The following is a 14,845-nucleotide window of genomic DNA, read 5'->3' as shown; positions in this document are numbered from 1 at the left end:
GTTGCAGGAGACCTCAGGAGACCTGCTTGAAGCAGGACAAACCCCAACTAAATCATCCCAGCCAGTCCTATAGATCTAGCTCAATAAATTATATGTAATTGTTTAAAAGGTTCTCTCAACCATTTTATGAGCACAGCAAAAACTGGGTAAAGGCACCGTGATTAGCCTCATTCCACAGCACACCCAAAGAGTGTGTAAATTAGGACTGTCAAACTATTAAAAAAAATAATCACGAGATTAAAAAAAATAGTTGCGATTAATCAGTTTTAATCGCACTGTTAAACAATAGAATACCAATTTAAATTTATTATAAATATTTGTGGATGTTTCTCTACATTTTTAAATAAATTAATTTCAATTATAACACAATACAAAGTGTACAGTGCTCACTTTATATTATTATTTTTTATTACAAATATCTGCACTGTAAAAAAGATAAAAAAAAGAAAACATCCACAAGTCGAAGCATAAAAGGGCATATGAATAATGACCATATCAGGCACATAAATACCTTGCAACACCGGCTACAATAATGCCATGCGAATGCCTGTTCTCACTTTCAGGTGACGTTAATAACAAGCGAGCAGCATTATCTCCCGCAAATGTAAACAAATTTGTTTGTCTTAGTGATTGGCTGAACAAGTAGGACTGTGTGGATTTGTAGGCTCTAAAGTTTTAAATGGTTTTGTTTTTGAGTGCAGTTATGTGAAAAAAAAATCTACATTTATAAGTTGCACTTTCATGATAAAGAGATTGCAACTGAAAGTGAGAACAGCATGCCCTTTTCAGTATAGACTCATAGGCCTGGAAGGGACCTTGAGAGGTCAGCTAGTCCAGTCCCCTGCACTCACGGAAGGACTCAGCATGACTAAGACTTTTAAAAAAAAAAATTACCATAACCAAAATTCACTGTCTAACCAAACAACATTTCTTACCAAACAGCTGACTTAGTACTGTGGGCTCCAGAAATGTGATTAACCGATCCATTATTGTCAATAGTGGCTGAATTACCATTACACTTACCACTTCGTCCCCATAATCACCACTGAAACGTAGTGAGCTATTCAGGTACTGGCTCTCCAACCGGCTCCTCAACTCCTGCACTTGCTTCTTCAATATCTCCACTTCCTGCTGATGCCCAGTTTCGATCTGACGCAGGCGCTGCTGGATAACATCGGTGTAGACTGGCATCCCATCATCATCCAAGTGGCTCCTGGTGGGTTGGTCTGGGCTGCTAACTGTCTGTTGCCTCCCAGAATGGCCATGCACCCACTTATGGTGCAAGTTCCTCAAGTGAAACTGGGCAGAACTACAACTAGCTGTAGAGACCTGCCGCCTCAGAGAGGCTTTGATCCTATCATCCTCTCCATTCATACAGTGTCCATTTGCTGCAGGGTTTTTCTGGGTAATACTAAATGCTGCAGGTTTCTCTGTCACCATGTTCTCAGTCTCCAGCTCCCCATTACACACAATCTCATCTTTACATTCAGCTAAAGGCAAGGCACAAGGGGAAGGCATTGAGCTGTGTGTGTTGCTGCTGTGAGAAGTCCTGTTTACTTTTGTTCCCAGTCTGTGTAGCTCTATCATGTTTTCCCCCTCAGGTCTGTTTTCAGTCGTTTGAAAAAGTTCCTCAGCATTGTTGTCCATCAGACAAGTTCCATGGCAAGGGCCTTTCTGAATCAGCTCTTGCTTTGCTCCAATCTCTGTTAAGGTTTCGGTAGAACTTTCCATGTTGGATGTTTTTGCCGCATGTTGGTTTGTGATGGGCAATGGAGGGCTGGACTCTGGAGTACTATAAGGGCTCTCTGCTTCTATATGAAGTCTACTAACACCTTCCTCCACATTCTTCTGAATGTCACTATTTACAGTACTCTCCAAGGGGACAGTCTGTAGTCCTTTCATCTGAGGTAACTTCTGGATACCATTACTGAAATCCATAGGCTCCTCCTGTTGTCCTTTAAGCTCAGAAGAACCTTGTGAAACTGGATGTGGATTGGACACTGGATTGTTTATTAACGTATCTGTATCCATCTCAGTCTTTTCACAGAGGCCATCAATATACCCATCAAGATTTTCAGCTCTGTTCTCCTTACCCAGGATAACCTCATCCACATCCTCTTTGCCTGTTGTCTCTAGGGTACCCCTCAAGAGCTCCTCCAGACCAACATCCTCTTTGGTGGCCTCCTGCAAAATGTTCTCCATCTGTCCCTCTGCCACGCCCGCTGCAACTGAAAGCTCTGCTCCAACAAGAGCCCTGCCTTGTTTGCTCAGGCTGTCCTCATCAAATGGATCATCCCCTGGGTTGCCAAGGCTGCTCAGCTCCAAGGACCTACGGTGCTCTTGCCACTTTTCATTTAGGCTGGGATCACTACTACGTCGGTTAGTTGTAGGCACGTTGCTGTCGCAGGCCATTGTCAGATTGTCAAACGATCTTGTCTTTGGTAGCCTACAGAGGTAAAAAATCAGAATCAAAAGTTACTTTTTAAAATATTTAATTACAAAGGTTATTAATGAGCTTCCCCTTTTGAAATCACCACCAGCTACTCAATACTGTGGAGTTCTGCAATGCACTACGATATTATCTAACAGTACAGTCTGATAATTTGTGGTTCAAAGCTGCTCCAGCACCTTCCAGGCCTTCTCTCTCCATCAAGAAAATTTCTTTGACTAATCTTCAGACATTCCCAGAATCACCCCTCCACACCAAAGCTCCATTTCCTAACTAGCATGCACCCAGAATCATTTTACTGGAAAAGGCTTCTCTAAAGACAAGGGAAGCTGTAGTTACATGAATGTAATACAAGAAAAAAAGCAGTGTGCAAACGAATGCAAGGCAGCCCTGAAGGTGCTATATCCCATGGTATTCTGACCTCCACAATACAGAGGCAATATACTAAAGTAGAATACATTATGCCATTGGGGACAGTTCCTGGGATGTTATTGGGGATACTCCGTATACTGAACTGTGTTTTTTCTGTTAATTTATTCCAAACCTATTTTCTGCTCTGATGTGTTTGTTACACAACAATCCAGGAAGCTGAATACTTTCAAAATTGAAATGACCACACAGGGGTTTTTGTTAGCCATTTAAACAGTCCCACCACGAAAATAGTGAAAAAGCACCTCCCTCCCACACCAAGTGCTCCTCTCCTTAAATCCCACAACATTCTCTGTTGATCTTACTTTACAGGATGGGATTTCTGGGCTCTAGCCTCACCTGCCCAGAGACTGATCTTCAGGGCTGGAGCCTGGAACTGGGTAAGGGGCACAGGTGTCATCCGCAGGGGTGGAGGGGGAAGAACATGGCAGGTAAACAGCACTCCAGAGCATTAAATTACGGACATGACACACGGGATACAGCACCTAAAATGAGAAAATATGGCATGTTCATGTTTAGGAATGTTAACCTGTCTCTCTCCAGGACTTTTGCTACTTTAATTTTACAGCTCAGGTTCGCAGTCCAGAGATTGTACTGGATCCCCAGATAATTTGGGGTCTAAGCAGCAACAATGGCATTTTTAATAATTTACTCATAGCGATCAAGTTATTACCCTTGCCTTCAGATATGGGGATTTGGGGAGGGGAAGGGTTTAAATAACTCAGAAAAATCTTTACTTCAATAAACACTGACATTTTAACTGTTCTCTACAGGTTTTTATGGCATGCCCATCATCACAGTATCTGAATGCCTAACATATTCTTCTATCAAATATACATAAAGATGACTGTGCCTCTCCCCCGCAGTCCCTTGTGAGAGTTTATTACTATGGGAGAACTAACTGAAAACATGAAAGTGATTAAATTAGATATGTGCAAAGACTTCCATAACATTTTTTGTTATGCCAGTTTTTTGACAAAATTCTCTGGGAGTTTAAGATATTTTATGACACAACCCTTATCCCCCCAGTGTAACTTGACAGAGATCTCTTGTTGGTAACCATATCTTGTCAAGCACACAAAATATTTTATTACAAGGAATACAGCATATATCTGCTATAGAGATACTCTCTGTGGCTGCACTTGGTATGTCCCAGTGGTCTGCTGAAGACAATGTAAAGTAAGTTCTTCAGAAAGATGGCTCTGATGGTGTGGGAGTGCATGGCATAGCAGAGGTGAAGCTAAGGCTATTCAAACCCTTGCTGTGGCACTCAAATGGTAACTTATCCAGTGGGCAAGTCGAGGCATATACATAAAAATGGCCATACTGGGTCAGACCAAAGGTCCATGTAGCCCAGTATCCTGTCTTCTGACAGTGGCCAATGCCAGGTGCCCCACAGGGAATGAACAGAACAGGTAATCATCAAGTGATCCATCCCGTGTTGCCCATTCCCAGCTTCTAGCAAATAGAAGTCTAGGGACACCATCCCTGTCCATCCTGGCTAATAGCCATTGATGGACCTATCCTCCATGAACTTATCTAGTTCTTTTTAACCCTGTTATATAGTCTTGGCCTTCACAACATCCTCTGGCAAGGAGTTTCACAGTTATCTCTAGGCAGTACATTCGTGGAACAGGCAGTCAAATCATCACCCACAGGAATAACTGGGATGCTTCCTTGAGGTGGATATTTTTGGGACAGTCACTTTCCCCCACTCCGACACTTGTAATGCAGAATCCCTAAAGGGACTCTCCCATAGCTGGTGGGGAATAAATGATACATACAGTTTCTGATTGGGAGGAGTAAAGCAGGTTTTTGAAGGCTTTGTTTGCTGCCCGCAGCAGAGACCAGACAGAACACGTCCTTTCTTGAGTATGTTTTTCTCCTCGCTCCTTCGCATTGTTGCACAGGAATGTACCAAAGAGGCAAGAGTAGGTGTGCTGCACCAATTTGACCTGTACAGACCAATACCGACAGAGTCACATGGCAGTACATATGGTGTATGTGAAAGATATAATCTTCACGCTTAAGAGGCAATGATTCTACCATTCACGTGAGGCTGTATATGTAAGGCTTTTGTGGAGGATGCCATATAAATCTATTTAGCATGCCTTCTTAGAAAGCTAATGACAAGAACATACCAGCACAATGGGCTCCTCTCTATGATGCACCATCATATTTGAATTATATAAAATGTTAGGAGGAAATATAACATAAAGGTTGCATGTTTATTTACATGCTGTGTCTAAAACTGACATACTGAAACCAGGGCCCTGGAGGATATGGGAGAGAAGGGAATTTTTGATACAGTTGTCACATAGCATCAGTAAAGTAGAAAAGCACAGAGCTGGCAGTAATAATAGGTTATCTTCTGTCTTGTGGCACAAATGGAGACACAGAAAGCTCACTCAGTCTAGATTGTAGCTCACTCCACACTATAGCGTCAACCCAGCAAAGCCCTTAAGCATGTACTTATCTTTAAGATGTTAATGGTCCAACTGACTTCAAACAGGATTATTCGTGTTAAAAGTTAAGCACATGCTTAACTGGTTTGCTGGATTAGGGCGTTCAGCTCTAAAAAGACCGGAAGATGGAAATGGTCAAGGGATTGGTGAAGTATTACAGAAACTTTCTCCTCTAGGTTGCCAGTTCAAATCCATCCATGTAGTTAGTGACTAACAATTACGGTGTGACTGACTTGGTGGTGTGAAAGTAGAATGAATTATATTGAAATTATAATTCATTAAAGAAATGCTACTTGAAGGGTTTGCTGAAATATAGTTGTCAGGAAGAGAAACATTAAGGAGTGTGAGACAATGGGTTCTCAAACTAATTAACTCAGAGCTCCTACTGAGCTAGGAGATTGGTAAACGTTAGTATGCAAATAAGATATGTATGTATATTTGTCAGTTTCTGCTTCCTTTTGTCTCTTATGTTAAATTGGCTTTGGCTTAGCTGTATAAATAAGTTAGCTTGAGCCTCAGAGAGGGGCTCACATATCTGGGTGCATTGGCAAAGCGCTTTGCTAATAAACAGAGTGGTCTGACAAATTATGTGAGTCCTGAATCTGACTTTGACAGTGGCCTTGAGATGTGACTTCAGTAGTCTTAGCCAAACTTCTCAGAGGACAGTTGTCAGTATCAGAAAAGCCACACTTTCTAGGCAGTTTCAGCAGAAAAAGAGAATAGAAACTCCTTCTTGCTCTTAAGAGACATCCCCTCCAGGTGAGGATGAAATAGCGTAGTGGAGAAGTGCTGGGGAAGTTTGCGTTACCATTACCTGTGCTGTCCCTATTCTGTGGACATTTGAATCCAGGACATGATTTCTTTCTTTATTTAAAGTTTAAAGGAAGGTCCTAGAAGGCCCCATCCCTGCTTTCAGAGAGAACCGGTTGCAGATTCCATGACGACTAGTGGTTTTGTCTGCCAGACAAGGCTCAACAGTTGTCACATCTGCTTATTAGGCTGCACTGTGGCATAAGGTAGATGGGAAAATTGGAAACCCCTCAGGGCTATTCTGTGTGTTAGCTCCGTCTACTGGTTTAGAAGTATTTCATAAAACAGTAATCTCTCAAGCCACAACTCACAAGGAATGCTTCGTTAAACTCGAAAGAGCAGGGGAACTGCCTCTGGAGCTGATGGACGCAGTCCAACCACTGCAAAAATACTGGGCAGCGCTCATTTAGGTCATCCGAATTCTCACCATGGCCACAGCGATCTGCAAACTTGTGGCCAAAATCCAGCCATTCCATCTCCACTAGCACCTGGAAACCCTGCAGGAAAGAAAGTGTACTTGAAGGTCTCCAGATTTTTTGTCAATCCAAACGTAACAATTTTCCAGGACACTATCTGAGACTTCTCATGGGAAGTATTCATGCTTAATATACCTGATTTCTTTTCAGAATTAATCATGTTTTTTTTTCAACCTGCTTTTCTTCTATTTAATTCCCTTCACAACTAACCCACTATATCACTCAATAGCATCCATCAGATGCAGCAAGACTGGTGATAACATTTGTACTTTTTCAGATGAAGAAACCTGAGTTCAATCATGCATAGCCTTCCCTATTAATCTGCAAAGAAACCCAAACTTGGCCTCCCTCCCATGCATCAATGGATGATTTACAAACCTCTATGGTCCTGTAATACGGATCTAGCAGCAGTTTGGACAGTGCCACTATCTGTGGGGTTCGGTCCCAGCCATCCGAGCAGTGCACCAAGACTGGTCGCTGGTCTCTGTCTACTGCGTGCACTACCAATAGTGCAGATTTCAGAAGCACAGACAAGTGCTGCAGCCATTTGGTACTTTCCAGTGCTGATAACCAACTAAAGAAAAACCAAAGGAGGATAGTTTGTGCTCTTTTTAATGTTTCCCAGCTGAGATCTTTGAATTAAAAAAAATCAGAGTGATCATAATTAAACTCCTATTATAGTACTAAACAATGAGTGCTTTCCTTGAATCTATTTTTCACTTAAATTGTCTTGTTAATGCTCTCACAAGTTTGCAGGAAATACAGACAGTCTACTTAGTGAATGTGAAAGGCTCGTGGCACCAAATGAAGAACCAGGACAAACTGTTAGAGGAAAGAGGGTTGAAATGCTGCAGCATTCTGGGAAAGATTCACAGTCAGAAGATCCCTCAGGTATTGTCACTGGAGGTCAGTTATACCATGGAAATGATGGGGTGGATCTCCAGGGTGAGGATATTAGGTATGTGGTAAGTTCATGGAGCAACACTAGTGCCTTTCAAAGGAAATTAAGATTGCTACACACTTCTAGGGTTAGATAGCACGTTACAATAGCAGTTTTAGAAAATTAGGGGAAAGCTGAAATATTGCAGGATGCACAGGTGAGACTAACCAAGCCCACCTGACAGTTATACACTCGAATATTAAAGTAAAGGATCCAATTTTGATCCCAGTCTCATTTGCTATCTCCATTTTAGAATGAATGAGTCAGCTTTTGCTCAAGCTATATGAAGTGAAAAATATAACTGTAGCACGTTTACAAAGAGAAGGCTGTGGAAGAACAAACACCTGCTTAATTCAGTCTAGAAAATATCAGGGGAAGAATTAGAGTTAGACACAAAAATATAATTTAAGAAAGAAAAAAACCTCAAATGCCCACTTACTTTCCTGGGTCTGGCATCTGTGTGCAGAGCAAGCGCAGCGACTGAAAGCTCTTCCGGATAGAATGGATGTTTGCCATCCCCATGAACACCACTTCACAATTTGGATAATACTCTGTAGAAAATTGTAAAAACCAAGAGGAGGAATTAAAACCAACATGAATATTAAGTTAAAAAAGCAGCTTTTCTATAAAAACAAACTGCTGCAGTTGTGGACTGATGAAATAGTGCTGTTTAGCACAATTTCCTGTAGACAAAAATTTGTGCTTGGACTTCTGCTGGTATTCCAGACGTTACAACAAACGGTGGTAAAACTGAAAGTGCTGGTAACTATTGTGACACTATAAAGAAAATACATGTGCTTGTTTCTCTACTGAATTTATGATGAAAATCTAAGTCACTGTGCAGACATATGAATCTTCCTTGCTGTCTGCTGTTAGGTGAAACAACAGGTTAATGCATTATCTTTTCACCTCTGCAGAACTGGTTTCCAAATTGACTTAGACCATAACAGAACTAGCACACAATTTGGTATATGTCTGGCAATGTCTATTAAGCAGAGGGCCAGGGCCAGGACCAGGAGAGTAGTGGTGTTTAGGTCCAGAGAGAGGTCTATTGGCAAAAGATTGTTGAGGTTTTTTTTATGTATTTGTTTTTTTACTGTTCCATTTCATGCCACAAGAAGCAGTGTACAGACAGCTCCCCCTAGGGGTAGTGGTATTACACTACTAGAAGTTATACAATGCTCTAAAAAGACAGAGCAATCTGAAAATAACTGTCAATTCATGATTGTCCTTAAACCTTAACATTAAAGATGATTTACTTCCCCATACCTCTTGGGAAGACCAAAGAGGTTACTTACTTCATCCCATCTACTGTGTGGAAGTGACAAGTGTCACTCAGATGAGAAACACTCAAGGCTGCAGTAGACAGAGAATGGAGGGGACTATTTGTGCAAGTCCTAAGAGCTATCCTCTGGACAAACCTGTAGTCTATACTCAAACTACTCACCCGAGACGGGTTGGCAGGATCAGTGTAATAGGGCACCCTACTCATAAGAAGTGCTGAGGCTCAGCATGTTTCAGGATCATGCCCCTTACACCATCCCTAAGTTTATCTTACCTCTGTACTATGCATCTCACCAGTTGATAGCAGATTAAATAAACTGCCCCGTATGAAATACATTCTATGTCCTGAGGGAATGGACTTTAAATAATATCAGGCTGCAGTTCTGTCAGGTGTGGCCTACTAGTATGGTCTTCTTCCTGGACCACAGGCACATCTGACACACAAACAGAGGACTTTAACAAATGCCTCTAACCTTGTGGTTGCATCTATGGTCCACATAAATTGGATCCCAGAGCTCCTGGAGATCTATCCTTTAGCCCACACAGCCTGGACGATTTGGTGCAATTTGCAAGACAGTAAATATTGCGTGCAACTCTTTGACCTTACACTCTTTTACTCTGTTACAAACTGAGGAGAGAGATCCGCAAAATTCAACAGGGTTAATTGCTGATCCGAACATAAATAATATTGTACGCATATCCCAGAACTTACAGGCTAATGCTTTAGAACCAGATTGTGCCATTTAGCCAGTGGCTTACACTGGGAATGGGGTGGAGAAGTACTGCCCCAAGTGGAGCTCCAGGAGGCACCAACTTCCGCTCCCCACCAAATTCCCTGATGTGTAGGGTAGTGCACAGAATCAGGGGGGATAAAAATCAATGACTTTTTTTTAATAAAAAAAATTAGATTTCTTAAACTTAAATCGGATTTTTTTGATAAAATGCTTTTTGAGGAAAAAACCTATTAAAGATAGTTTTAATTAAGAGACATCATAGCTCAAAGATATCTCATCATGGAATATGGATTATAAATTCTAATTCTATAGTATGAGACAATATATTCATGTAATGTTTAAGAAAAGTTTTGTAAATGAGTTCCAATAGTTCATGGATTAGGGACCCAATCTTATGGGGTTCCACAGGCTTCTGTATAGATTATTTAGGTTAATCTTTCTATCTACCCAATGGGACTCAGTGCTCAGTCTAGAAGATACCATCAGAGATGTTTAGTTTTGCAGTTCTCAGACTGTGGACTTGTGTATCCAGAGGTAACATGCTTGTTAACAGCAAAAATGTTTTAAAATCAATAAATAATATACAGAGGTGAGAAATAACAGACCTCAACTCTATTGTCCCTCTGCAAATTTGTGTACACAGAATCAATCCCTTATCTCCCCCTAAAAGTGCAAAGTTTCAAAAAGTTCAATGAATAGAAGATTGTTGGGGGCAGAATAGATCTGGACAAGGAGAAGAAGTCTGGAGATAAATGTGAGAAGCGAGGGACATATGCTTGTTTTGTTAAAATATTATGTTTGCTGTTGAAGAAAAAAATCCAGAACACTTAACGTTGTTGTTTTAGTTAAATAAAACAATTTAAATGTCTGTCTGGTGATGTTCTCCTCCTAATACAGCATGGCAAGAAAATCCTCCAAATATTAATGATTAACCTGTTGAACTGGAGATAGTTCACCTCCCAATGACTTCATAAATATCTGCTTCAATTACCTTTGGTAAATGAAATAACCAAACAGTCATTCATTTTCTGATATAGCTGTAAAACTAATCTGAAAAGTTTTCAAAATAAATCACTGTTGTGATTTATTTAAAAAATGTATAGTGTGTACCTTCTAAAAATGAAACCTACATCTATTTCTGAGTTGTGAAGAACAGGTATTAAGGTTATAACAGCCAACAAGAACGCACTTTTATGTAGAAAACCATGATTAAATCGAGTCTTCCTGACTAGTGATTTAAATTATGATTTAAATAAATCAAATCCACCCAGCACAGGATGAACCATTTCCTGGAATGTGCCCTCCCCGCCCCCAGCCATGCCTTGCTAGTTCCAAAGGCTGTGCAGAGGGCCCCTCTTGTTCAGGGACCTCTTTGGGATGGATTGCATCCTATGAGTGCATGGAGCGCACAATCTCTAGCCCTTGCATAGAGCGGGAAAGAAGGCACCTTTTCTCTACCACCTCTAATCACCATGCTAAAGCCAGGGATAATGTGGCCCCTTCTGAGCCATGAAGACATTAACCAACTATTTTTTAAAAGTCAGCAATATTTGAAGATAAAGCATACGGTCTGTGAAAGGCCAACAAACTGCTCCTTACAAAGGCTGTTACACTTAATGGTTGTATTCTGACTTCATCTCCAGAGCGTACTGTTGGATTGACTGTATTTTATTAAAAATGTGAGCAAGATTTGAGTATCAAATTTAATGAAGCTAACATAGCTGTCTGAAAATTCCTTACAAACTGTTCAAGCATCCTCATCTTGAAACTCAAGATAAGTTGCTGTACTGCATTGTGCTTTCCATTTAGATATTTCATTCAATTAATCATGAGTTCCTTTATACTTTTTGAAAGCTATATGGACATTTAAGATCTCTCTCACCACGGGCAGCTATGCCGCAAAGTGCAGCTATTTTGGTCAAAGATCTCAGAGGTCCATCTTAAATATTACTGAAATAGCTTTGCCTTTCCTACCTGTAATTTTCCTGTCTGGTATTTTCCCATATTCTCCAATGATGGAATTTAACCAGGATATATTCCCATTTGCTAATGGTCATCAAAAAGCTTCCTGCTCATACTACCCACAATTCACAAATGGCGATAAAGAACATGGAATTTAATAATCCTGGGTAAACTTCACAAATGCAGGATAAATATGTATTTCAATTACATTGGAATATGGGAACTGTTCCAGAAATACTAAGAGTGCTGTGTCTCTGTAAACAAGTTTCCCTCACGTATAACAATCCTGCAACACTATTACCCATGATGGTTTATTGAGTTTTGGTTTGATTTTTCTCTTGTATTTTTATAGTTAATCTACATATTAATCTTTAGTGTGTTTTTATATTGCATTTAATCTTAAATATTTGATTCAGTGAAGAAAGACTATTCAACATACTGTACATAGTTCAGTGTTAACTGTATATTCTTACTGATTTAGTCTTATGCTTTGAAGCACAGCATCAACGGCAACTAAAGCTGTCCCTTTGAAGTAAGTACAGGCTGACTACACTGGGTTTTCATGATAGCTATATTGATACAAACTTTCATGCAGATGCATTACACCAGTGCAAAAAGTTGTGACTTGCATCCATGTGACTCTAAAGGCTTGCAAAGTGTTGTAACTACACTACGTGGTGCAAAACCCCTCGCTGTAGACAAGCCCCATGCCCCTTTAAATGTGTATCTGTCCTTTTGATTACCTTCATATAAACTGATCTGAGAGCAAACATTACTTACCTGGGCACTCACAGCCTCCACCTTTGGCCCTGTTAGCCACAGCAGCTGCATAAGAACGTGCATCCAAGATTAAAAGCTTCTGAGGCTGGATGGCCAAACTTTCTGCTCCTGAAGCATTAGAAATTGAGGAATCTATGGAAAGAAAAAGGACAACCGAACAGTAATTAAACAAATACTTCTGACACTATCTGCAACAAACAGTCATGCAGGAACCACAATATGCATGCACTGTGTATAGAGGAATCCTACACACTCTGTAAACACACAGGCAACCCCACATATCTTATACTGTACACAGGAGATCACACTCACATACAAAGCTCTAGCCATTTCAGAAATGGAGGGGCTTGTGAGCTCACCAAATTCCACATCGGAGAGGTCCCCTCCATTGGAGAAGTCTCTGGAACAGTTTCCATTCATTAATTTGCTGCTTTTGGACCTAGAGTCTGAGGCACATGCTTTGGCCACTGACTGGACAAGGTGTTCGTCATCCGCATTTCTCCAGCCCCACCAGCTGACCTCGGGCTGTCCACAACGGGAAATTACTGCCCCATTACACTGGTGCCTACACAGGAAAGAGTAAGAACAGCTAACTATAGCCATCATATTAGCGCCCTAAATAAAAGAATCAGTAGAAACTAAACCACATAGAATATTAGGAATTAACTAGCTTACTGCAGGGTTTTAAATCATATCAGTGTTCTAGAGGCACATATCATAGAATCATAGAATATCAGGGTTGGAAGGGACCCCAGAAGGTCATCTAGTCCAACCCCCTGCTCGAAGCAGGACCAATTCCCAGTTAAATCATCCCAGCCAGGGCTTTGTACCCTACAAATGATATACCCTACAGATTCATATATAATTGAAGGATGCTCCATAGGAACGTGTTCCACACTTGTAGGATATTTGAGTCAATTGCTGTAATATGAAAAGATTAAATATAACAGTCAACATAAGTCAATCTTGGTGCCCAGGGATATGGCTACACTGCAGTTAGACACCTGCAGCTGGCCTGTGACAGCTGATTCGGGCTCACAGGGTTCTGGCTACAGGACTGTTTAACTGCAGTGTAGATGTTTGGGCTCAGGCTTCAGCCTGAGCACTGAGACCATCCCAAGCCCAAACTTCTAAACTGCAATTAAACAGCCCTGCAGCCCAAGTCCCATAAACCTGAGTCAGCTGGCGCAAGCCAGCTGCAGGTTTTTAATTGCAGTGTAGACATACCCTCCATGTTCCTGTCAGTGAAGAGAAATGCTTCTAAGTAATCATAAAAGAAACTAGATTGGAGACTATAAAAGCACAAGGGGAATTTTCCATCTTATATTCTTCCCTGCCCTCCCTCTCCCAGGACTACTCCCCTTTCGCAAGATTCCTTTATGATAGATCCTACCATTTCTCTGACAGAAAGCAGGTGGATGGGGTTCCCTTTGTAGCCTCTCAACACTGATCACAACATGACAAGAGTGGTTTAAAAAGTAACACAGACATTTCCCGAATCTGGGGGCTTCTGGTACCAGGCTGGTGATGGTGCTGCAGAGACAAGATTTCCCTGTATGCAGTGTTGTGTTGCAACTAAACGTCTCACGTGCTTCATGAGGATAGATCAGCCAAAAGGAAAAAAAGCGTCATGATGGAAAATTAAGTGCCTGAGTCCGTACACCTGTACTCATGTGATTAGTTCTTCCTCACTCAAGCAGTTCCATTGACCTCAGTGGATGGATGTGCATGAGTAAGGACTGCTTGTGTGAGTGAGGGTTTGCAGGGTCCTGGAACTGGATGTGTGTATGCATAATGGTGCAGAGGACTAGAAAGTCAGGGAGAGAGATGACACTATCAATATAGGATGTCATGTGATAGTGAGATCACGGAAGAAAGGAGTGATTGAAAGTGGCTGTTTATCTGGTGCTTACTGGGCAATGACAAACGCATAGTAAAATTAGTTTTGTTTATTTACAATAAAATTTCTCCAAGTCTATATAATCTTTGTATATATGAACAACAGTTTACTTTAAAGTCTCAACTAATACTCAATTTTATTACAAATAAAGTGAAGACTTTGATATAAAGGGAAGGCATCTGACCATCACAAACATGTTGTTTTGAAAACAAGCTTCCAGAGAACCACTTCCATTGCCTGTATAAACAAAACAGTCAAAAGTGTTTTGTTTTTTTAAATATAATGACATTTGCCTTTTTGTTACTTTCTAAGTGCTGGTGCATCCTACTGCTGCCAATCATAGAATCATAAAATATTAGGGTTGGAAGAGACCTCAGGAGCTCATCTAGTCCAATCCCCTGCTCAAAGCAGGACCAACACCCACTAAATCAAGCCAATGGAATACATACTCTCACTTCCATCCATCCAAAAGGTTTACATCTGGCTAGACATTCTCTACAAAACTCTCCTTGAATTTCATTAATAATACTTTGCATTCAAAGGATCTCTATGAATGTTAACAAAGGAGGTTTAAGTATCGTTACTACCATTTTGCAGATGTAGAATTAGAAGCAGA

At 40.8% G+C, this 14,845-nt stretch overlaps 1 protein-coding gene across 6 annotated transcripts in view; it reads right to left on the bottom strand.

Moving 5' to 3' along the window:
- MTMR3 (myotubularin related protein 3) overlaps positions 1–14,845 on the bottom strand; it is a 249,364-nt gene that overhangs the window by 16,049 nt on the left and 218,470 nt on the right. For all 6 annotated transcript variants that reach the window (XM_074973297.1, XM_074973296.1, XM_074973300.1 and 3 more), the window contains 8 exons: positions 12,689–12,894; positions 12,330–12,461; positions 8,009–8,120; positions 7,008–7,203; positions 6,465–6,650; positions 4,663–4,833; positions 3,218–3,363; positions 1,024–2,446 (listed from right to left, as the gene is read on the bottom strand). In XM_074973297.1, coding sequence (XP_074829398.1) covers positions 1,024–2,446; positions 3,218–3,363; positions 4,663–4,833; positions 6,465–6,650; positions 7,008–7,203; positions 8,009–8,120; positions 12,330–12,461; positions 12,689–12,894 — 2,572 coding nt within the window. The remainder of the gene's footprint in view (positions 1–1,023; positions 2,447–3,217; positions 3,364–4,662; positions 4,834–6,464; positions 6,651–7,007; positions 7,204–8,008; positions 8,121–12,329; positions 12,462–12,688; positions 12,895–14,845) is intronic.

The sequence above is a fragment of the Natator depressus genome, chromosome 15 (genome assembly GCF_965152275.1).
Source record: "Natator depressus isolate rNatDep1 chromosome 15, rNatDep2.hap1, whole genome shotgun sequence".
Lineage (NCBI taxonomy): Eukaryota > Metazoa > Chordata > Testudines > Cheloniidae > Natator > Natator depressus.
This window is presented reverse-complemented; position numbering and strand designations above follow the sequence as displayed.